This window comes from Musa acuminata, chromosome BXJ1-10 (genome assembly GCF_036884655.1).
Source record: "Musa acuminata AAA Group cultivar baxijiao chromosome BXJ1-10, Cavendish_Baxijiao_AAA, whole genome shotgun sequence".
Taxonomy (NCBI): domain Eukaryota; kingdom Viridiplantae; phylum Streptophyta; class Magnoliopsida; order Zingiberales; family Musaceae; genus Musa; species Musa acuminata.
In genome coordinates this window covers 21,743,816-21,764,247 of record NC_088336.1, presented here as the reverse complement: position 1 = coordinate 21,764,247, position 20,432 = coordinate 21,743,816, and the positions used below count along the sequence as shown (strand labels likewise).

Below are 20,432 nucleotides of genomic sequence, written 5' to 3'. Positions count from 1 at the left end.
CGTCATCAAATGTCCATTCCTCGGATCGGGTCGAGGATAGATGGTACCCGGATCCGATAACGCCCGACACTATCTCCAAGGCGCCCGGGAACTTAAAAAAGCCCCACGTGTCGGTTCCTCTGCTGCTTCCCAGTGCCCCCCCTCACCTCAATGTCTCTCGTCGGCTTCCGGTCGTTGGTCTTCCTCCATGAATTCCGCCCCAATCTGCTCCTCCACCGAGCTCCTCCAAGGTGCGGTTTTTATCGACGCCCGACGCGCTCCACTGTCAGAGCCCTCTCCGGCATCCCGGACCAAGCCGACCCGAGGTCTCGCAGATGGAAGAAGGTTCTCACCACCGCTGCCAGCCTCTACCCTCTCTATGTGACCATCGGAGGGACCGTCGCCTGCGTGAATCCGTCGGCTTTCTCTTGGTTCGTGAAGCGTGGGCCGGCCTCTTATAGCTTCTCTTTGGGTTTTATCATGCTGGTTACGGGTCTCACTCTGGAACTGAAGGACCTGATCGCACTCTTCCGGGAAAGGCCTTTCTCTGTGAGTTATTACAAAGGAATAATTGGACGAACCGTAAAATATTCAAACTCTTTTGACTTCTAGGTTCCTTTTTTTTTGGAATTCAGGATGTCTAATTTGAAAAGATTTATTCTTCATCTGTGTTAGGGAATTTCTCGAATGCTTATCTTTAAATTGGATCCGGATGGATCTCTTAAGTTGACTCACGGTGTCATTCCAGAGCTTATGTTTTGGTTGAGAGTCACAACTGTGTATAAATTCAGATAAGTATGTAATGATGTGATGTGTTCCTTTTAATTGGTCCCGGCGATACATCAGAGGATTACTACTTGCAATATGGTTTGGAGTTCGACAATTTTGTGAGGAGTCCAAAGTCAAACCTATTATCGATCCAAGTATCACATCACCATATCAACGAATTGGTCATGTTCAAGAGTACTTGGCAAGAAAATTCAAGAAAAATTATATTGTAGGAATGCTTATTAATGTTTGGAAGAGGACAAGCAGCTACTGCTGAAGTCTGACAATATCGTCTTTCAACCGTCTGAGAGATATTAAAATTGCTGCCGGATTTCTAGTTAGCCTCAAAATGTGAATTCTGAGGAGTAAAAATGTTGTTTGGTCTTCTCTTGTGTAGTTGGATGGTGACTGCTTGTTTGTTAATCTGGAAAAGTAATGACTTGAAGAACTTCTCTTCTGTGGGCTATGTAGTTGCTGATATAGGAGAATAAATCCTGCTAAGATCTTCGGAATCTGCTTGGCTTAATATGGATTTTATCTGATTGCTCACCACCTATTTTCTGCACTCATGGATAAGACATCCCTTTAAATGTTTTCTTACTGTTTTCTCTTCTGTTTGTGTTTGTAGATACTGTTGGGTTTTGTTGCTCAATACACAATTATGCCAGCTTTTGGAGTTATACTGAGCAAAGCAGTTGGTCTTCCACCATCTCTTTCAGTAGGTCTAATTCTGCTCGCCTGTTGTCCTGCGGGAACTGCATCCAATGTGGTAAGTCATTTCATTTCTGGACAAGATCAATGAAATGCTCTTACCTAGAGTTACTTTCTGATTCTTCACTTAAAACTGTTGTCATATTTCTCATGATCCAGTAACAAAACTTTCATAATACCAAAAGCATTCTTGCTCTTTTTATGCGAGAAGAAGGTTCATGAACTCAAGACTGCTAACTTCTTGATCCTCTCTTCTTTCACTATCATCATTTTCCTATATATTTCAATGCTGATGCCCCATGTGTATGATCTTTCCTATAATCCAAGTTTTTTTTATTCCCTTAAATATTGCTATAAAGTAATTCTGATGTAGATGGGTTGCATAAAATTAGGAAATTATGCATTTCAGGAAAAAATATATATCACCTGATGAGAAGTCCCAGATTTTAAAAATTATCCTGTTCTTTAATATCCTTCTTTCAAATAGTGTTGCAGGTGACATTAATTGCTAGAGGAGATGTGCCATTAGCCATCGTGATGACTGTATGCACCACCCTTGCTGCAGTACTTCTTACTCCTCTTTTAACCAAAATTCTTGCTGGAACTTTTGTGTCTGTGGATGCCATTAGACTGTCCATCAGTACTCTCCAGGTAAAATTCAAACAGTTCATCGATCTCTTTTTGTTACTCTTTCCTTTGTCAGGAATAATGTGTTTTTTGCTTTTAGGTAGTTGTTGCTCCGGTTCTGTTGGGATCTTATTTGCAAAGTGCATTTCCAGCTATCGTGAAAGCCATCATCCCATTTGCTCCTCTTCTTGCTGTATTAGCTTCTTCGCTTCTCGCAAGCAGGTCTGGGATGAGAAAATTTGCTTAGTTGCCTATTTCTTGTTTCTTTTCTATCTGCATGTTGTCCTTCACACAAGTTTCTCGGATGTTGCAGTGTGTTCTCGGAAAATGTTGTGCGATTTAGAACATCAGCTCTGAATGGTTCTGGTGGTTCTGACATAATTTCTGGAGATATGGGCGTTGTGATACTTGCAGTGTTTTTATTACATTTTGCAGGCTTTTTGTTGGGGTATGGATTTTCCCTCAAGCTTATTATACATCAGAAAATTTTTATCATCAAGCTGGAGATGTATTTTCTTCTTTTTTTATTTATTTATTCAACCAATTGGAAAGATAATTTCTTAAACATAGTAAAGACGATTAGAATCCTTTCTGATAGTATGTGTATGTTTTTTTGTATAGATACCTGTCAGCAGCTATGTGTGGCATGGGAGAAAAACAGCGACGAGCAATCTCAATCGAGGTATCTGTTCATCTGAGAACAGAACATTCACCTAGTCAATTTCTAATCTCTAGCTTCCGAACATTTAGTGTAAATAATGCTTTTCATTTTGTAGATTAAGTTAATATGAACCTTTTAAAGGCACTCAAGTCCAACTTGTAGATTTTTAGTAGGAACTATTCATGCATGTTTACCATTTTTGCCGACTTTTGTTACTAGATGAGCTCTTTTCTCTTAAGTGCATACAATCGAAGAGTTATCATTAGTGTTGTTACTATTCTACCATCCTATCATCCTTCATGCAAATAGGCACATAAAGATGACAGTTCCAAACTTTCTTAGAATATTATGGTTCCTTTTTTCACACGCAGGTCGGTATGCAAAACTGTTCGTTGGGTGTTGTCTTAGCGACTTCGCACTTTTCCTCCCCGCTGGTTGCCTTGCCGCCTGCGCTATCGGCTATTATCATGAACATCATGGGTAGCTCCCTCGGTGCCGTATGGCGATACTGGCTCCCTTCTGATGCTGATACCAAGGATTGACACAAAAATGAAGACAATGTTGTTATCGAGTTTCGTAATGTTGGAACTTTATTTCATTAAAATGCTTCTGGTCCAGCGAGGACAGTCTCAAGTCTCGGTCAATTATCTTCATTGTATATTTGTTCTAAAGAAAATATGGGTGTTGTTTGTATATGAAGAATTAAATTACCATAGAAGAAAATTGTTTGGTTGACAGAGTTCCTTCATTTGCGAGGATTGTAATTGTATGTATATTTGCTGTTTGCTTATTGCGACAATTATATCCTCGGACGGGGAAACCGCGACGCGATTGTCGGTGCCTACTCCGACAAGTTTCTCGATTTCTTTGGAGGACAATGGCTTGGTTCCAGTTGTTGAGCCTAAGATGTTGCTTGATGGAAGCCATGGAATCGAAAGGACCTTCGAGGTGGTACAGAAAGTGTGGGCTGAGGTCATCGTCCACCTGGCTGAGAACAATGTCATGTTCGATGGTATCCCTCCTCTCACCCCTTGTCGCTGAATGCACAGAGAAAGCCACACCGGAACAGGTTGCCGAGTACACCTTGAAGCTCCTGCACAGAAGAATCCCACCAGCTGCTCCTGGCATCATGCTACAGCACTAAACCATCATCATGATCTTTGCAATAGATTCCCTAACACAGGTGATGATGATCGATGCTCTTGCATGCACTCTTGAACAGTTCCTCTCCGGTGGGCGGTCGGAAGTGGAGGCAACCTCGAACTTGAATGCACATGAACCAGAGCCCCAACCCATGGCATGTCTCCTCCCTCGTACGCCTGAGCTCTGCAGAACACATGCCTGAAGCCGTGGGGAGGAAGGCCGGAGAAGGAAAAGGCTGCCCAAGATGCTCTCCTCGTCCGTGCCAACGCCGACTCCCTCGCTTAGCGCCGCAAGTAGACAGGAGAAGGCGAATCGGCGGAAGCTAAAGAAGGGATGTCCGTCAAGAACTACAGGTACTGAGAACCGAGCAACGCCATTAATTTTGATTACTGCTGTGTTCAAGGTAGGAGATGATCGCTGCGGTCAAACATTCCAAAGCATCAGACAACATTTGGTATTAAGACTACCATACATTGATCGATTTCATCTGTTGCAAACATATCAACATTCATCGATATAAACAGTACGATAAGATTAATTAGGAGCATATAAGGCAACGAAGATTCTCTCATTGATCCAAACATATCATTGGAAATTCTCCACTGGCATGTACTTCCTTGACCCTCATATCATACTCATACTCATCATCATCATCTTCTTCTTCTTCCTCTTCGGTCTCCCTTTTCTCTTGCTTGCCCTCCTCCTGCTCATCTTCCTTGGCCCAACCCGAGCCTGCCGTCAATGGTGTTGACGCCGCCGGCGGGATCCTTGCCTCCTCAACAATCTTCATTATCTCCTCCTCGCTTTGAAGAGAGTAGGCAAGTCCGCTGGCATCCCTCTTGTAGTACATTGCTTGTGCTACCTCTGTTAGTCCCCTGGGCAAGTTCTTCAAGAACCAAGGGTGGTTCCTAATCTCCCTCACAGTAATCCTCTGCACAAAGACCAACTCAGTGATCTGAGATGCCACTGGAACTTGTACTCAGGATTTACCTTTGATGGGTCAGCAACAAAGATCCTGGAGATCAGTTGTCTGCAATCCTGGGAAATATGAACGTACTCGGGTATTCTGTACTGCACTGAAACTATCCTCTGCAATCGAAGAAGACAGTCCAACTGAGACAAGAAGAATGATGACAGGAATGAGATGATGGAGATGAAGCTAATACCGCCATGGTCTTCCTAAAATTCTTGGGGTCGTCCGGTTCTTCAAATGGGTACGCTCCCACCAGCATCACATACAATGTTACTCCACATGACCACACATCAGCCATCTGCACCGACCGGCAATGATGTCTATCTGCTTTGCCAATTTACTAGAATCGAAATCATAAGGGAGAATGGAAAGCTATTCATCACAGGAATCCGTCTTATCTGGAAGCCAAGTGTCAGCCAAAAGGGCCCCACACGCCATTCTCCGCCACCGTCGGTCCTCGTCAACGTACTGGTTGCGGCGCAGCACGAGGAGGAAGAAGAGAGGAAGGAACAGAGGAGAGCGATGGATGGATCAAATTACGGAACTGACCTTGCCGTCGTACTCACGCCGGGAGAGCACCTCGGGGGCGATGTATGCCGGCGTACCCACCGTGGACTTGGGGCGAGAGTGGAGCAACGACGACTGCTCTTCCATGCAAGAAACGAATGCAAAAAGGGATCTTCACTCGAAAATTCGAATCGATTTGGCTCTGAGGTGAAGGGGAAGAGGTTTTGAGGATGGATAACCTTGGAGTAACCGAAATCGCAGATCTTGAGGCGCGGCGCCGGGCTGCCATCGAGCAACGTGTTCTCCAGTTTCAGATCGCGGTGGCAGATTTGCTGCAAACAACCGATTGGTTCAGTAATTTGGGATGAAGATACGAGTTTGAAGGGAATTTACCATGTAATGGCAGTAGCTGACGCCGGAGATGAGCTGCTGAAAGAAATATCTTGCCTGTAGAAGCGACAGATGAAAGGTCAGAGACAGCGATTGATGCGAAATTGCGGAGGAAATCAGAAACTTGAGGCCGAAGAAAAAGCAACGGAGGAGGGAACAAAGAACCTCATCTTCGCTGAATCTTCCCGCGTGACAGATGCGCTCGAAGAGCTCTCCGCCGGCGGCGTACTCCATCACGATCGCCAGATGCGTGGGCGTCACCACGACCTGCAGCTCAAATCACGGTCAGGACAAGCAAAAACGAACCCTTTTTTGGTCGTGAAACAGAGATATGAAAGGCTAAGCAGAGGCAATTTTAGGGACTTGCTAATGCCGACACATTTACCTCTTTGAATCGGATGATATTGGGATGGCAAAGCGACCGCTGGTTAATGATCTCTCTCGCGACGTTCTCGTTGATCTGCGAGACCCAAAGTGAGACGACATCCACCACCAAAAGCAGGGGATTAAAGAGAAGAAAAACCGGACCTTTTGGCCTCTGGGGATGTACTTCATGGCGACGAGCTCTCCCGTCACCTTGTCCCTCATCAACCGCGCCACGCCGAAGTTGCCCGACCCGATATCCTTCACCAGCTCGTACTTCTCCATTATCTCTCCCGCCAAGGTCAGACCCTAGGAACACGAAAGAAGACGCCTTTTTTCTGGTCGATCGGAGGTGAAGGATCACGAGTTCTTCGAAAGCTCTAAAGAAGAGGATCCAGAAGAGGAGGAGGAAGAAGAAAGCGTGAGGACAAAGGAACGCGGTGCTAGGAATACTTTGGACATATTTATCCCAAAGACTTGCCTTCGACTCATAACAGGGGAAAAGCGAACGACGCGAGAGGGAAGACGGGTAGTAGCAGTACAAAATAGCGGCTGAGCTCGGACAAGACGCGACTCGTCCGCCGCCTTTTTACACGAGCAGCATTAGTCGACTCAAGTCGCCTACCAAACTTGTGGTTGGGCAAAACGGTGCGGGACCCATACGTTGGTCCATATCTCATTTCGTAGACCGATCAATTCGTGGCGTCACGAAATATCTTCCTTGAAAACGAGTGGATAAGACACGTGGAAGCGATGAATCGTTCGTGATGGAGCGATAGTGACGGCGATTGACGAAGGATAGCCCACATGATGGGCTGATTACGCACGGTTGTTAAAGCATCAATCCACGACTTGTCCGGGCCGACGGGGACCCGATGATCTCGATATTGATTCTTATGCTTGTGGACTGGACTACTATATAATTTCAAGTCTCAGCATGACATCAGAGCACGCTAAAATAAGGCTCTTATTATTAATCGAGGAAAATCAATTAACCCTGATGTAACCCATGGGCTCCACATGGCCAGGTTTGTGTGTGAGAGAGGCCTCACATGGGTCGGAATTTGGGTAACTGAACCCCCAGACTTACGTCAGCCAAGATGGCCGTACCATTGCCGACAGGTCATGCACATGCATGATCGTACGTGGACGATGTCATGGAAACTATTATTATTATTATTATTATTATTATTTTATATGAAGTAGATATTATTATTATTTCTTCTTCTAAATCACAAAAACCAAAAGAGTAATTGTTAACTTCAGAATGCAAGTTGTGCCTATCGAGATGATTAATAGGAAGGAGATCAACCTGTGCAGGTGGGTGAAGCTGGCTATTATAAACACTCATTAAATAGAATAATATTATGCAAGATAGGGATAAACGTGGAAAAATATTATAATGAAACTGAAAATATGCAGATGTTACCAAAAAGAAATAATACTTCAATAAAAATAAAATTATAAAGAGTAGCCATAATGTTGACTAGCAGCACGTTGCAGTAGTAAGGACAAGAAAAGGATTGCTTACCTATGGAGCTCTGACTACTGTTCAAAAATATATCAATCAAACAGATCAGGTAAAGAGTTATTTTTATTAGGCTCATGTTGCATTTTCTACTCTTACCATAATCCAATACATAAATATTGGAAATCGTTCTACGATAGATTTTACAGAGCAGTAACCATAGTTCCAGGATATAGTTTTAACCTCTCGTAGTCGCAGAGGCAGACTCCAAAGTGCTGAAAAATTAGTAGCAGTAACCATCTGATACGCTCCCTCCAACTCTGTCGCGAGGTATGAGACGCAACTCTGAGCCATGCTTCAGAAACACGTTACCTGCATAAAGCATATCGAATAGCAGATGTGTATAATGATCTGATGTCCCAAAATCACATTTCTTGTGTGAATCAGGAAATGCCAATTATGATGACAAGTGACGAGAAAAATCAAGCTTCTGGGAGCAAAAAAAGGAAAAGAACAACTTCAAGAGAGGTTGCAGAGCCAAATGGCGATGTGATCCTCTTTGAAGGGTCAGCGAGTGACGCTGGAACAGTTCAACAAATCAAGTAACAGCAACCTTTATATTTAAGAAAAGATCACTTTCAAGTGCCAATTCCTCGGTCTCGATTCCTCACATGCTTAGACTACCAATCAAGTGTCAGTTATTTGTCTGCACACGAGTTGAGCAATTACATTGCCTCAATCCTACACTCTCTAGAACAACGTTCCATATTCCATATACTAAAAGAAATGAACTAATCAGGATGGTATTGAGCAGAGAAAATAAAACTAATGCTGCTTATTTAGCTTTGATCGGTAGAATAATCCTTGCAGGTTCTTTTGAAAGGTCTAGTCATGTGTCCTTCCGCATACAAGTTGCAAACAAATTAACTCTAAATAAAATAATCAGTTCGAACAAATGAACAACTAAAACTCACAATAGTGTTCATGTACAGGGAAATGACTGTTTATAATATCTCTTCTCAAATCATCGTTAACCAACTCCAATAATGAAACTGATCTTGTGAACTATGCCATCACAATGAAACTTTAATGGTCTGCCCATTTGATAACTTGTTATTTTTTATATTTTTTTGAAACAAATAAATAATTTTCCCTGCAGACTAAAAGGACAAATTATGAAGGTATATGTAGATTGGCCTTTGTTGTGAATTACTTGAAAGTGTGAACTGAAAACAAGATTAACACAAATTGGCCAAGTAAACAAGTAGTATCAAATATCATATCTTCTATATGTTCATCTTAGCACAAAGACTATTAAAAGGAGCTGGGTCATTTATTTACTTTTGCAATTTCGACTCTTTATAGAGAATATTGACCAATTGTCTTGAAGCTCCTCGATAGTTATTTTCTTTGTCCTCCCTATAGTAACATCCATCATCCAACTGATGTACTAGTCGAAAGTACAAAGTAAAGATCAATGGATCAAATATCATCAAGCTCTCTCCCTTATTTTGGATTGCCATTACAAGACATAGAACTGTCAATCTAATCCACCACTAAACTCAATAATTATGCAAGCTAACATAATTTTGATATATATACGATTAGGAGTAAAAATACACTTTAACTGCCTACTTAAACCTTCAACAACACAGATACCTTGCTATTTTTGCAAGATCTCAGATGTGACAATATGTAAACCAACTTTAATATCCTAAACCTGTCCAAACTAGAAAGAACCAAAAGATATAATTCATCGTTGTTTGTATCACTTCTTGCATTCTAAGAATCATTACCTCAAAATACTTCCTAACATTAAAATTATCATTCTTTGACTACAAGTAAAACACTGATATATGGGCAAGCCTGAAGCCGGATTTCAACAAAAAATATGAAAAGCTAATTTTCAACTATCATTGGCCAAGGTGAAAGTGTCACAAAAAATTGCACAACCGTGAAGGAAACATAAGCTATCGACAGATAAGGAAAGGTCAAGATGGTCACAACATACCAGCACTTTGTTGCGGGTTAATTCCCACACCATCTGCAAAGGGGAAAAAGTTCATGAATTTCACGTGCTGCACAGATAAATCCTATGAAAAATGTAGTACTATTATTGTCGACATGAAGCTAGAAACTGTGCGGGTTTCATTTACATCTACCAAAGAAAATATTTCCAATCCATTATATTGCAGCGGAAGAAAAAGCTGAACAGAAATTCTCCACAGCTATATTTCATTTTGTTTAGCATCCACAAAAAGAACTCTTTAATGTAGAAATCTACACAAAGCACTTCCACTTAAAGTCTAATTTCGCATTAAGGCCGCAACTGTGCCGAAACTTAATAGACAAATCACTTGGAAAACACGAAAGGGAACCTTCAGATCTAACGATTCTCACACAATCATCAAAGCCTGCCAAAATTCAACCTGTTTCTTCAACCTAGGATTAGAATCACAATCTACAAGAATTTACCATTGGTGATGATGGCGCTGGTCTGAGGAGGGACCTTGAACTCCTCTGCCGCAAACTTTAGCACCGCAGTGAAGGGCGCCGCCTCAGGTACGTTGAAACTGAAATCCGATCGACAGATTAGCGGAGAACAACCTAGGAATCGAAAGAGGGCGACGACAGTTGGAAAGCGAAAACGGGGCTTACACTTTGTAGGGTAGCTTCGGATCGGATGTCAGGATCACCTTGAACGAGACCTTCCCACCACCTCCTGCTGCCGTCGCCGCCGCCATCTCTCACGCTGCGATGAAGAATCGCCCCAGAGAGAGAGAGAGAGAGAGAGAGAGAGAGAGAGAGCACAATCTGGAACGAGGTCGGGGGGCATGAACCACGGATCCCTTTATACAATTGCTCAGAACCGTTATAATATACAGAAAACCGGTATAGTGTTTATATTGAAAATTACATACCGTTATAAGTCATCCGCCTTGAGAAAATTGCATGCGTTGGTTTTCCGGTCAATAATATCAATAAAAAAGCAAAAAAAATCATATTTTATATAATTATCTCCAAAATTAGGTTTGAACAATTACAATTTTCAATCTAATTAATCTATTTAACCTATTGTTGGATTCAAATCCGCACAACCCAAACTCAATAGCACTAAATCTCATCTTTAAGTCATAGTGCCGAATCTCACAAATATTTTATGCCTGATGTGATGCAAAGCAAAGAAATGTATAGTTGCGCATGGAATCTTTGTCTCTGTGTACACCCATTATGATGCAGATAGAGGCTGAGGGACTCGAAAGCATAAAGGTTTATCAATGACTTCTTCAAAGAAAGATACTCAACTTTGTCCCCTGATGCAAATTCCAAACTCTTTAATCAAAAGATGAATTCATCTCAGTGACCATCAAAGTATATTGCATTATCAAAGTAAAAAACACAAGAGAACTTGATTTCTCATCAAGTATTGTGTAGCCATCTTTTTTCCTCTCACAGAGTTTGACCTGTTCTACCAATTGTCTTGATTCCCTTTACCCTTTCTGTTTGATTTCGAGCCGAAGGAAGAAGAGATACCTCGAGCTGAACCGGCAACCAAAGATCCAGTCTTTACCCCATTTCTGTCTTCATTTCATATAAAGGAAGACAATAATGTTGCAGTCAACACCACCAAAATACCAAACAAGAAGTCTTCAATCTTGCAGCTAATAACATATAAAACAGAATAGTTACTTGAAATTTATATAATCCATAAAGAATAAAAATATATTGAGTAGCCTTTTGAGGTTAAGGCCATATTCTTCAGCATGATCTCTTAACCAAAGCTTCTGCTTGGAAGATGTTCCTTACAGCATAGAAAGGGCAATCCACAGTTTCTCCACTGTATATATAAGCACAAGTTACTGCACACAAATTATTCCCTTCAGCTGGATATGGATCAGAGTAAGTATTTCTTGGCTTCCCCTTTAATCATCAAGGGAAGACAGAGAGGAGAAGCTTATATGTTGATTAAGCTATCAGACTTCATATTCTCTTACCAGTGTTTGTGGGGTAAGTTTCACAGAAGCAACGGCATCGAATAATTTGCCAGTTCATTCTGGAAACATTTATGTTTTAGTTTAATGCTACTTGTCATCATTTCCTGTTGCAATTGGAGGATCACTTTAAATAAGCCACAGGAAAGAAAATATTTAGCCCAACAGTACTTTCAGCAATTTATACTCTGGGCATCCATGAGGCCATGATGCACCAAATCGTATAGTTTGGACAACAAATATGGTTCTGTGGTCACAAGCTGCAGCATAAAGTTTCTTTCCATGACAATAAATTCTCATTAAGTTAAAAATTACTTGATGGATTCTCTAAGGTATAAGTATGACATATGCATGCATGGTTAGTGATCAACATGCATTTTGGCATTTAAGTAGCATCTGAAAGATGCAATTTAACATGAAAACCTTACATTTTTCGTTGTAGGACCAACAATATTCTAGCAAGGAACTGGAGAAGAGATGTCAGATGGAAAAAGAAGAAAACACATATATAAACAAAATGTTATATTTATAGAAAAGATATCTGACAACAATATGGACCATGCTTCTAAACAAGCACAAAACATGAAGAAAGCTATTATCTGATATATTGGATGGTTCTGTACTATTATCAAAATCTGGATACTCATTTTTTAGATGAAAAATGTAAAAAAGAAATGGAGTTTTCAACAGTCATGATAATATGTTTCTGCTAGAGGACAATGCAATTAAAGGCGAATCTAATGCTGTTGTAGAGCCCAAAAGATAAAGAAGTGCTCCAAAATAAGTTGCCTAGTTGATATCTCAGGCTGACAGAAACTCTAATGCATGGTTAAACACAAAAGCAGGTGTAGAATAGAACACTTGCAGCTATGACACCTCCAGTTGTGAAACCTATGAAAGGAATTCTTGCACAATAGAATAGTAATACTACATTAGCAACAAGTGATTATTGTAGTAGTAGTAGTAGTAGATAGTAAAAGTATAAAGTTTGCAGATACAAAAGTTCTTCATATGACATATAAAGCCCAAATTTATGTTGCTGGGGCTCAGATCTGGAGTGTGAAGTGCAATAAGAATCATACTGTTAGGCATGACATCTAAAGATCTAAAAGAACTTAATAAAGTTATAACTATTTTCAGTGTCACACACTTTTCCTTTCTTCTGATTGCTTCCATCCTCATCTCTTCTTTTACTCTCTACTTTTCTTCTCTTTCTTCACATTGCGTGACCTCTTCACCATCTACTGCTAATCCTCCTTTCTCTAAGCAGGCAACAACGGACAACAGTCAGAGCAGGCAAAATTATATGGTAAGCTGCATGCCACTATATGTCAGAACAGGCAATTGCCTGTACCGAATCTTTCGACTTGTACACAAAGCAAAACATCACATAAAGTTGGAGATCAATTGGGGAAGCTCGGTTAATAAGAACAATAACTTCATTAATCACATGATTGAAGATACATACGATGTGAATTTATAGTTAAATCAAAACAAGAAATGGACATCATTACGGATCAATATCAGCAAAACTCAAAAAAAAGTTCACCAGAAAAAGAAAGGGAAAACATACCATCAATTAGGAGAACAAGAACCATTCTTTTTCTTATTTTTCCCTTTTTTGTGGGTGCATGAAGCTATCCATCAATTGACGTTGGGGCAATCCCTTGCAAAATGGCCATGCTCTCCACAATTGTAACATCCACCTCCTCCTCCACCAGCAGCAGCACCACCACCACCACCATAACCGCCGTACTTCCCTCCCCCTCCACCGCCTCCTCCACCACTTACTCCTTGTCTGCAATCCCTAGCTAGATGCCCATTTCTCCCGCAGTTGTAACAAGGCCCAACACCACCACCACCACCACCATATCCGCCACCACCGGCCCCACCATAACCACCGCCGCCGCCGCCCATCCTTCCACCTCTTCCACCACTCCTCCACCCTCTCCCATACCCACCACCCCCATAGCCACCTCCATACCCATACCCGCCGCCCCCGGCCCTACCCCTGCCGCCGGAACCACCCCTTCCGCCGCCGCCGAGGAAGATGGCCGCCCCATTGGGCCCGGTGACGTCCACGGCCTTGCTCCGGCCGTCATCGGCCTGATCCACGGAGAACTCGACGGCGTCACCCTCCGACAACGCCCGGAATCCCTCGGCCCGGATGGCGCTCTGGTGGACGAAGAGATCCTCGCCGCCGCCGTCTGGCGCGATGAAGCCAAAGCCCTTGGCGCCGCTGAACCAGATCACCGTCCCCGTCTGCCGCCTTGCATGCGCCATCTCGATCGAGACTCTCCGATCCAACCTCGCTCTCTGTTCTCCCCTCTCCCTCTTCGCTGGTTATTCACACAACGGACGGCTGTGATCGGGCCTTATCCGCGAAGGAAGGAATCACGATAAGATACTTAAGCTGGTGGTGGAGCGAAACAGTCACCTCTTCGCCACTTCCCGTCGCCAACAGTATTAACTGTCGACTTCTCCTTTCATTTTCCTTTTTATTCTTTCTATTTTTAACACTTAAAAAATATAATTAAGAGGACAAAAAAACATACAAAACTATTTTTTTTTCTTTTTTGTGGAGAATAAAATGTGACACAATCAATTAAAATTGCCACTGAGCAATTTGGCTGAATGCACTCTAATGCTGTCAGTACATATGGACACTGAGCAACTGGCTCAAAGAATCCCAAAGCTAAGAAGCATTACTTTGAGGAGATCAGGAAGAAGAGGAATTCTGTCACCATTCAAAGATCAATATGGGATATGTTTTTTCTTTCCCTATGTAAGAAGAATATGTTTCTTTCAAGCATTTGGCTTGAGCTGATGGAAGGATAGGATACTGATAGAAGCCAATGCCAGCACAAAAGCAGTGGTTCTGCCTTCTCCAATATGGGGGATGAGATCCTTGTTGACAAAAGCTCACACTCGAATTATTCTGTGATGGAATAAGCTTTTGCTGAAAGAAATGCTCTTCATGGTTGGATAGGGAAGTGACAGTGACAAGATTTTGAGATACCAAATGAATGTGTTTGCTGTCAATCTATTTCTGGCACAGAATTGTAGATTTGCAAGATCACAACTGAGTACAGAATGCTCATCTTTGTTGCTATTCTTAGCTATAGAATCAAACTCTTACATCAGTTCATCCTAATCCAAAGGCAATGTATCTCTGTAAGAAGATATTTGAAGATTTGCTCAGAGATGCCCGCTGCTGCAGAGGTCCTGGATGATATGCACAAAAGAAAATTGCAGCTTGATAGTCTTCAATGGAAGATGTTATCACATCTTATCTAAAAAGCACAAATATGCATTCACTTTGGGCATTAGATATGTTCAGATCTGCATCACCTTTGGATTAAAGCAAGCTTATTCCTCCTCAAGGAATAGATGTGTTTTGGATCTTGTGAGAAGCTGACACCAAAGTGTTGATGTTCTTAGTGATGATGAGGATTTTGTCCCCAATTAATTGTTACTTGCTTCAGATTCAAGCTTGATTGAGGACGACGCCTAACTTCCAACAACAATAGATTTCGACAGATCATACAGTAAAAAGAATGAACTTATCTTTGTGAATCAATTGATCATTGTTTGCGCAAGAAGAATGATTATTCTCTGTATGAATCTGTTCTCATAAGAAAGCAATGGAATGTGCAATAATACTACATGAAATAATATCATTCTATTATTAGTTCATGAATCAGAACAATTCATGAAAGATTCAAATCAGAGATCATTCTATAATATGAGAACAGAAGAATCATAATGATGGTCATTACTCTGAAATTTGTCTTTGTGAAAGTGTTTGGATTGGAATGATGTTAACTGCATGAACTGATGTCCAATGGTTCAGATACCATAAATACTATTCTTATGTCCAACAGCTATATAACTAGATATTAAGTACAAGAAATTGATGTCACTACCAACATCAAATAGAAGGAACTTTGATGTTGTGGATGCACTTTTTGGAGTTTCCATACTTGAAGCTTGCCACAGCATTTTACCAGAATCACATGCTAATTATTGGACTGAAAATGATATCTTTAGTTTTGGTGTTTTTGTATTCTGATTCCATATTATTTTACTTATTAAAAATTTACTAAAAACTATAAATAAAGATACGGATGCTCTTAATTTAATTAGGGATATTATGTTATATAGAGCTCAATAATGACAAAAAATTCAACTAGTAGGAACATTAGCTCTTATTATTATTGTGTTTCTTTGGCATACTTTTTCTCTATAATTGATTCTGTTCTCCCTGTGATTATAGCTTTTTTTTTCAATTTTTGTATTAAGTAGCAGATTCAGAATTTGTATAATTCTATTACTTTTGACTAATATATATATATATATATATATATATATATATATAATGTTATTATTCCTTAGTATTCTAATTATTTATATAATCTAAAAATGACTCAAATTCGATCCAAGTATGTGATAGACAAACGAAAGGTAAAAATACTGAATCCATATGTCAAGATCTTAAAGATTATATCAAAGTGTGTCCTATTACGGATTTAGTCGGTTTTGTCTAAGTCAGGCAGTACTCTTGCATGTTCGTCCGCAAAGGTCAACCTTTCTGAAATCTCCCATAGTCCCTTAGGACATACAAAAGAGAAAATAAGTTAGAAAAAATGTCTCACTCGGGATTCACAAGCAAACATTTCAAAAAACACTTCATAGACAATCTAAATTATAAATATATTTTACAAGCTTTGAATGGTTTCATAATAGAGGGTCAAAATGATCCACTATATACCGAATATCTCTCACAAGTGTCCACATGACATAATCTTTATTTATAAGTCTAAAACGGCCACCAAACCCAATTAAAATGGGACTGTTAAGCCTTCGACCGTCCCTTTACATGTCGTGTAAAGCATGAACAAATCAAATGACATAGACATACATAAGTATTACATCAAACATCCTATTTAAAATTTTGTCTGTGACATTCTCCTCTACTTATTCCTTCGACGTCCTCAGCCTTTGCCGACATTGCAACTCATCGCCTTTGTTAAGCCTTCAATCATTTGCTCCAGCTACAATGTGTCTCTTGGCTCTCAGTTACTCTCTACTACTATTATTGAGTAGTCAAACTTATGATCCATCATACTGCTTCAACTTACCAATGACTCTGACTCTAGTGTGTAGTTGGCTGAGTTGTGTTAATCCCTGTTGGTTCCTACGGATCCATCAGATGAAGGAAAAGACTATCCTTACTATACGTTAATCTCTCAAATGCTTCATGCTACTTGAATTGGGTGGATGCTTGTTGGAGCTTTAACGAGCATCGCCTCGTAAACTTTTGAAGTTTTAGGTCATTCTTTCACAAAATTTGCCCATCGACTCTTCTTTCACTTAGTTATTACTTCCAAGTAGATTTGTATCACTTCCGCTTTCGATTAACATTCTGTTGGGAAATGAAGTGGATAATCTACTCTCAGTAGCACTGATCATCATTGGTGAGGATTTGACAACTATTATCTTTCATTATCTTCGACGGGTCTTTGCACTTGTGCAGAGCTCTTCTATTGGATAGATAAGAGAATTGGGGTACTCAGTTTTGCTCATTCTTTTAAGAGTTGAGAAGACAATGGTTACTTGACTTCGCCCACCTCCTCGAGAGTTATACTTCATATATCGAGCTAGTTACTAACATTCGTCTGCTCTTTGCTCACACTTCTAAAGCACTCGAAGTGTTTGCACTCCTTGCGTTGAGTTAGCTACTGTGATTCGCCTTCTCAATACCATCGAACTTCTAAAATGCAGAAAGTTTTCATCCCAACTTAGAGTAAGTAGCTAATAGTTTTGGTCACCTCTGAGATTATACCGTCTTCTCCATCAACCCTACCGCATACTCCATTGAGTAGCAAAGATATAGCACCGCATACCGCTTGCTTCGTTTCTTGATCGTGCACTCTTGCATGACCCGAAGTCCTTCACTTTCGGCTATCTTGATGAGAAGCTCGTTGACACCGGTCTTACAAAGTTCTTTAGGTCTTGTCTCGATACTTGAAGTTTTCCTCTGCATGCTCCACCTCCTCGACCCCTTTTACGACCAAGCACTCTCCCTCCATGAGAGCAAGGGATGGATGACTTCACGGAAGTCCCGCCTTTGCGGTACCATGGCGCTACCATGCTCATGGCCCTATTATCCATCATTTCGTATTTACATCCCTTTTCTTCATGATCAGTAAATCTGCCTTTGTGGCACTCATTTGAGTCCACTTCTATTCTAACCGATATTTTGTTTTTGGTAGCTAAGTCCCCCTAGATTTATAGTTGTTTCCTCGCCCCTTTCAACCTCTTGCTTCAACACCTCTGTATTCTCTAAGTAGTTCTCCTTGGTTGATGGAAAGACAAACTGCAACTCCCACGTATGACCTCTATCATCATGTTGTAGGGTTTGCACCGATTATGTTCTTCTTAGCTTCTTTGGTAGCAATGTTCGCTTACTCAATCTTGTCCTTGACTTGTTGGGCTTCCTTAAGCAAATATAGACTCTGGAGCAGTCCAACTCTCCAACTGCTTCGATCATATCTCTATATGATTAAGTCCCTCCAATGGGACTCAATAGTACTTGCATTCGAACTTTTTCCTCGGTGGTATACAGCACCTATATACTGATGACCAAGGCTTTCTTCCGATATAAAATTCAATGCATGCATAGAAGACCCGCCTCTACGGTACCAGGGCTTTTAATCCTTGAATCAATGGTCCTTCTTGTCATCATTTTGTTCACCGAAGTGGAGCTCCCAATAGCTCTCGATTATATCTCTATATGATATAGTCCTTCACGGGACTATATTCATATGTATTGTATTGCCATGAACTATTCCACCATGATCTGCTACATCAAGTCGCCTCCTAGTGACATCTTCATTGCATTCCGATCCTTGTGGGATGAACTCGGTTTGTGATCCCTCCATGTGTGGCCTCTGCCAACATATCATAAGGCATCTTTCACCTTCAATTGTGTTTGCTCCATTGATAATTGACCTTCGTCCCTCCCCCCTCTCGGGTCACACTTGAACAAAGTACTGCTCTAGGACAGTCCGTCGCCTAATAACTCTCGAAATCTACCGACTTCGGTAAAATTAGTGTACCATTGTTTCGATCCTGGGCCTTTGCCCCTACTAGCACAATCTCCATTACACACCACTTCCTTCATTGTAACTTGAATCGTAGCACTGTGGCACATTCTTCAAGAGTACCTACCTTTGTGTCCTCTTGCCTCGTGCGAAGGCCTTCTGAACCCAACTTTACCTCTGTAAGTTAAGTCTCCTTAGTTCCTTTATCAAATACTTCTTCAAGATAAGGTGCATGTGTCGAGAAGCTCCCTTCATCTTTGGCACCATGCAAGATGAGTTCGCTCCATTAGAATAATGGACCCATAGAACGACATGATCCCGCTCTTGCCTCTATAAGAGTTCATGTCCTTGGCATCTGTCCAATGAAAGCTCTATGCCTCCGCTCCATATTCTCTCTTCTATGCTGGCTCTCTTTATACGACTTGGGCACTTTGTTGGGAAATCTTGGGGGGCGACATCACATGCGTAGCGGAAGAACAAGAAAATAAAATCCCCGATTCCCAAAGAGATGTTCGTCATCGTGCGAAAATTGGTGCGCAAAATCCACAAAACTTAAAACTGCGTATAGAGTAGATTGTGTTACATAGGGAGATCATATATCCATGTTTCCTTGTAGATCCTTAGGAGAGGGTGAAAGAGGTCAAGCGTCCTCCTCTCTAGCGGTGATCCACACAACAGGGCTGCAACGACACTCCTCAAAACTCTAAGCTTGTTCTGATGTGGAGAGGGAGAGGAGAATAGGAGAGGCAATCAAAGGCTCTAGCCTATGAGGCTCTGAATCCCTCATATTTATAGAGGTCTCCTATCAAACCCTAATAGATCCTCCCCTAGTGGGTATTGGATTTGCATCCAATAAGACAAGGTCTCCGTCGGATATCTCATATCCGAACCTTTACTCATCGCAATGCCTACCATATGTGTGTGACCCTCTAGGCTCAATATCGAGCAGGCCGTGAGTCATACCTGTCAGAACTCCTTCTAACTCAGTGAATTATTATCTCTGTAATAATTCACTTAACTCATCGACTACGGACGTACTAGGCCACTATGCCGTAGTCCCCAAACGATACAGGAGAATCCAATCCATTGGACATATCTGTCCTTAGTTACCGTGTACTTATAGTTCATCATCCATCTAATATCCTAGAGACCGTATATCGAGCATGGTGCTGTCAGACCCATACGATTTCTACTCGAGTCTTGCTCTAATCGGATTCTTTCGGAGAACTCTTTCTCTCTCAACCCGAATGACCTTGGCTAGGGATTTATCTGAGAAAGAATACATGAGATATTCCTCTCATGACACCGAGAGTGAATGATCCTCTATCGACACTCAATAGCCCTCGTAAGATCGACTACTACTCCCAATGACCAACTATACTAGATATGGGACAACCAAACCTATAAGTCTAGTATCAAAGAGTGGAGCACTCATACAGGACATCCTTGGTGTCTCAAGTCTAAGGATCAAATACACCACTATGGCTACGGAATCGCTGTTTGACAATAAGGCATCATCAACTATCCAGCATTCCGTAAGCGGATCCATTAGTGAACTCATTCTTCAATGAGCACCTGTACTGTATCCCTAGTGTCCCTACACGAGTAGCTATGAGACCAGCTGCATCCATCATATGGACGGGTATACAACACACCAGTCTGTCCGGTTATCACGATGTCCCTCTCGAGTAACCTATGACCGGGATTATTTAGGATATATGTTTAAAGGTGAATCGATCTCATT

The 20,432-nt window shown here is 41.3% G+C and overlaps 4 protein-coding genes across 8 annotated transcripts; 1 reads left to right on the top strand and 3 right to left on the bottom strand.

Annotated features, from left to right (window-relative positions):
- The first annotated feature begins 118 nt into the window (after positions 1–118).
- Positions 119–3,494, top strand: LOC135595482 (probable sodium/metabolite cotransporter BASS2, chloroplastic). The gene is made up of 7 exons (XM_065086446.1): positions 119–528; positions 1,376–1,516; positions 1,954–2,109; positions 2,186–2,307; positions 2,399–2,533; positions 2,707–2,767; positions 3,118–3,494. Exons 1-7 carry the CDS (start codon positions 151–153, stop codon positions 3,286–3,288), a joined length of 1,164 nt encoding a protein of 387 aa, XP_064942518.1. The 5' UTR covers positions 119–150; the 3' UTR covers positions 3,289–3,494.
- An 845-nt stretch (positions 3,495–4,339) lies between these two features.
- LOC104000289 (serine/threonine-protein kinase SAPK7) lies at positions 4,340–7,304 on the bottom strand. 2 transcript variants are annotated; one of them, XM_065086447.1, is made up of 9 exons: positions 6,288–7,304; positions 6,145–6,219; positions 5,925–6,026; positions 5,763–5,816; positions 5,609–5,701; positions 5,412–5,504; positions 5,056–5,160; positions 4,880–5,002; positions 4,340–4,820 (listed from the first exon to the last, which is right to left on the bottom strand). In XM_065086447.1, the coding sequence occupies exons 1-9, from the start codon at positions 6,405–6,407 to the stop codon at positions 4,458–4,460; spliced, it is 1,128 nt and encodes a 375-aa protein (XP_064942519.1). In that variant the 5' UTR covers positions 6,408–7,304; the 3' UTR covers positions 4,340–4,457. The 2 variants fall into 2 exon arrangements, with proteins under 2 accessions (XP_064942519.1, XP_064942520.1); XM_065086448.1 differs by having other exon boundaries at positions 4,880–4,978; positions 6,288–7,287.
- Positions 7,305–7,698: 394 nt separating this feature from the next.
- On the bottom strand, positions 7,699–10,759 carry LOC135595483 (ubiquitin-fold modifier 1-like). Its single transcript, XM_065086450.1, has 4 exons — positions 10,249–10,759; positions 10,066–10,163; positions 9,602–9,634; positions 7,699–7,962 (listed from the first exon to the last, which is right to left on the bottom strand). Exons 1-4 carry the CDS (start codon positions 10,332–10,334, stop codon positions 7,874–7,876), a joined length of 306 nt encoding a protein of 101 aa, XP_064942522.1. The 5' UTR covers positions 10,335–10,759; the 3' UTR covers positions 7,699–7,873.
- A 146-nt stretch (positions 10,760–10,905) lies between these two features.
- On the bottom strand, positions 10,906–14,044 carry LOC104000293 (glycine-rich protein 2-like). 4 transcript variants are annotated; one of them, XM_065086449.1, is made up of 2 exons: positions 13,156–14,044; positions 10,906–11,252 (listed from the first exon to the last, which is right to left on the bottom strand). In XM_065086449.1, the coding sequence occupies exon 1, from the start codon at positions 13,863–13,865 to the stop codon at positions 13,227–13,229; it is 639 nt and encodes a 212-aa protein (XP_064942521.1). In that variant the 5' UTR covers positions 13,866–14,044; the 3' UTR covers positions 10,906–11,252; positions 13,156–13,226. The 4 variants fall into 4 exon arrangements, with proteins under 4 accessions (XP_064942521.1, XP_009420578.2, XP_009420577.2 ...); XM_009422303.3 differs by having other exon boundaries at positions 10,906–11,168; positions 13,156–14,043; XM_009422302.3 differs by having other exon boundaries at positions 10,906–11,172; positions 13,156–14,040.
- Positions 14,045–20,432: the final 6,388 nt, after the last annotated feature.

Bases quoted from the DNA above. Each gene is read 5' to 3' on its own strand.
- LOC135595482 (XM_065086446.1), top strand. From the start codon at position 151: ATGTCTCTCGTCGGCTTCCGGTCGTTGGTCTTCCTCCATGAATTCCGC. The intron at 1,517-1,953 runs GTAAGTCATTTC...ATAGTGTTGCAG, and splicing joins CGGGAACTGCATCCAATGTG to GTGACATTAATTGCTAGAGG. The intron at 2,308-2,398 runs GTCTGGGATGAG...CGGATGTTGCAG, and splicing joins TCTTCGCTTCTCGCAAGCAG to TGTGTTCTCGGAAAATGTTG.
- LOC104000289 (XM_065086447.1), bottom strand. From the start codon at position 6,407: ATGGAGAAGTACGAGCTGGTGAAGGATATCGGGTCGGGCAACTTCGGC. The intron at 5,702-5,762 runs GTAAATTCCCTT...GGTTGTTTGCAG, and splicing joins TCAGCTACTGCCATTACATG to CAAATCTGCCACCGCGATCT. The intron at 5,161-5,411 runs GTCAGTTCCGTA...CGGTCGGTGCAG, and splicing joins GGCGTGAGTACGACGGCAAG to ATGGCTGATGTGTGGTCATG.
- LOC135595483 (XM_065086450.1), bottom strand. From the start codon at position 10,334: ATGGCGGCGGCGACGGCAGCAGGAGGTGGTGGGAAGGTCTCGTTCAAG. The intron at 10,164-10,248 runs GTAAGCCCCGTT...ATCGGATTTCAG, and splicing joins CCGAAGCTACCCTACAAAGT to TTTCAACGTACCTGAGGCGG. The intron at 9,635-10,065 runs GTAAATTCTTGT...TCCCCTTTGCAG, and splicing joins CAGCGCCATCATCACCAATG to ATGGTGTGGGAATTAACCCG.
- LOC104000293 (XM_065086449.1), bottom strand. From the start codon at position 13,865: ATGGCGCATGCAAGGCGGCAGACGGGGACGGTGATCTGGTTCAGCGGC.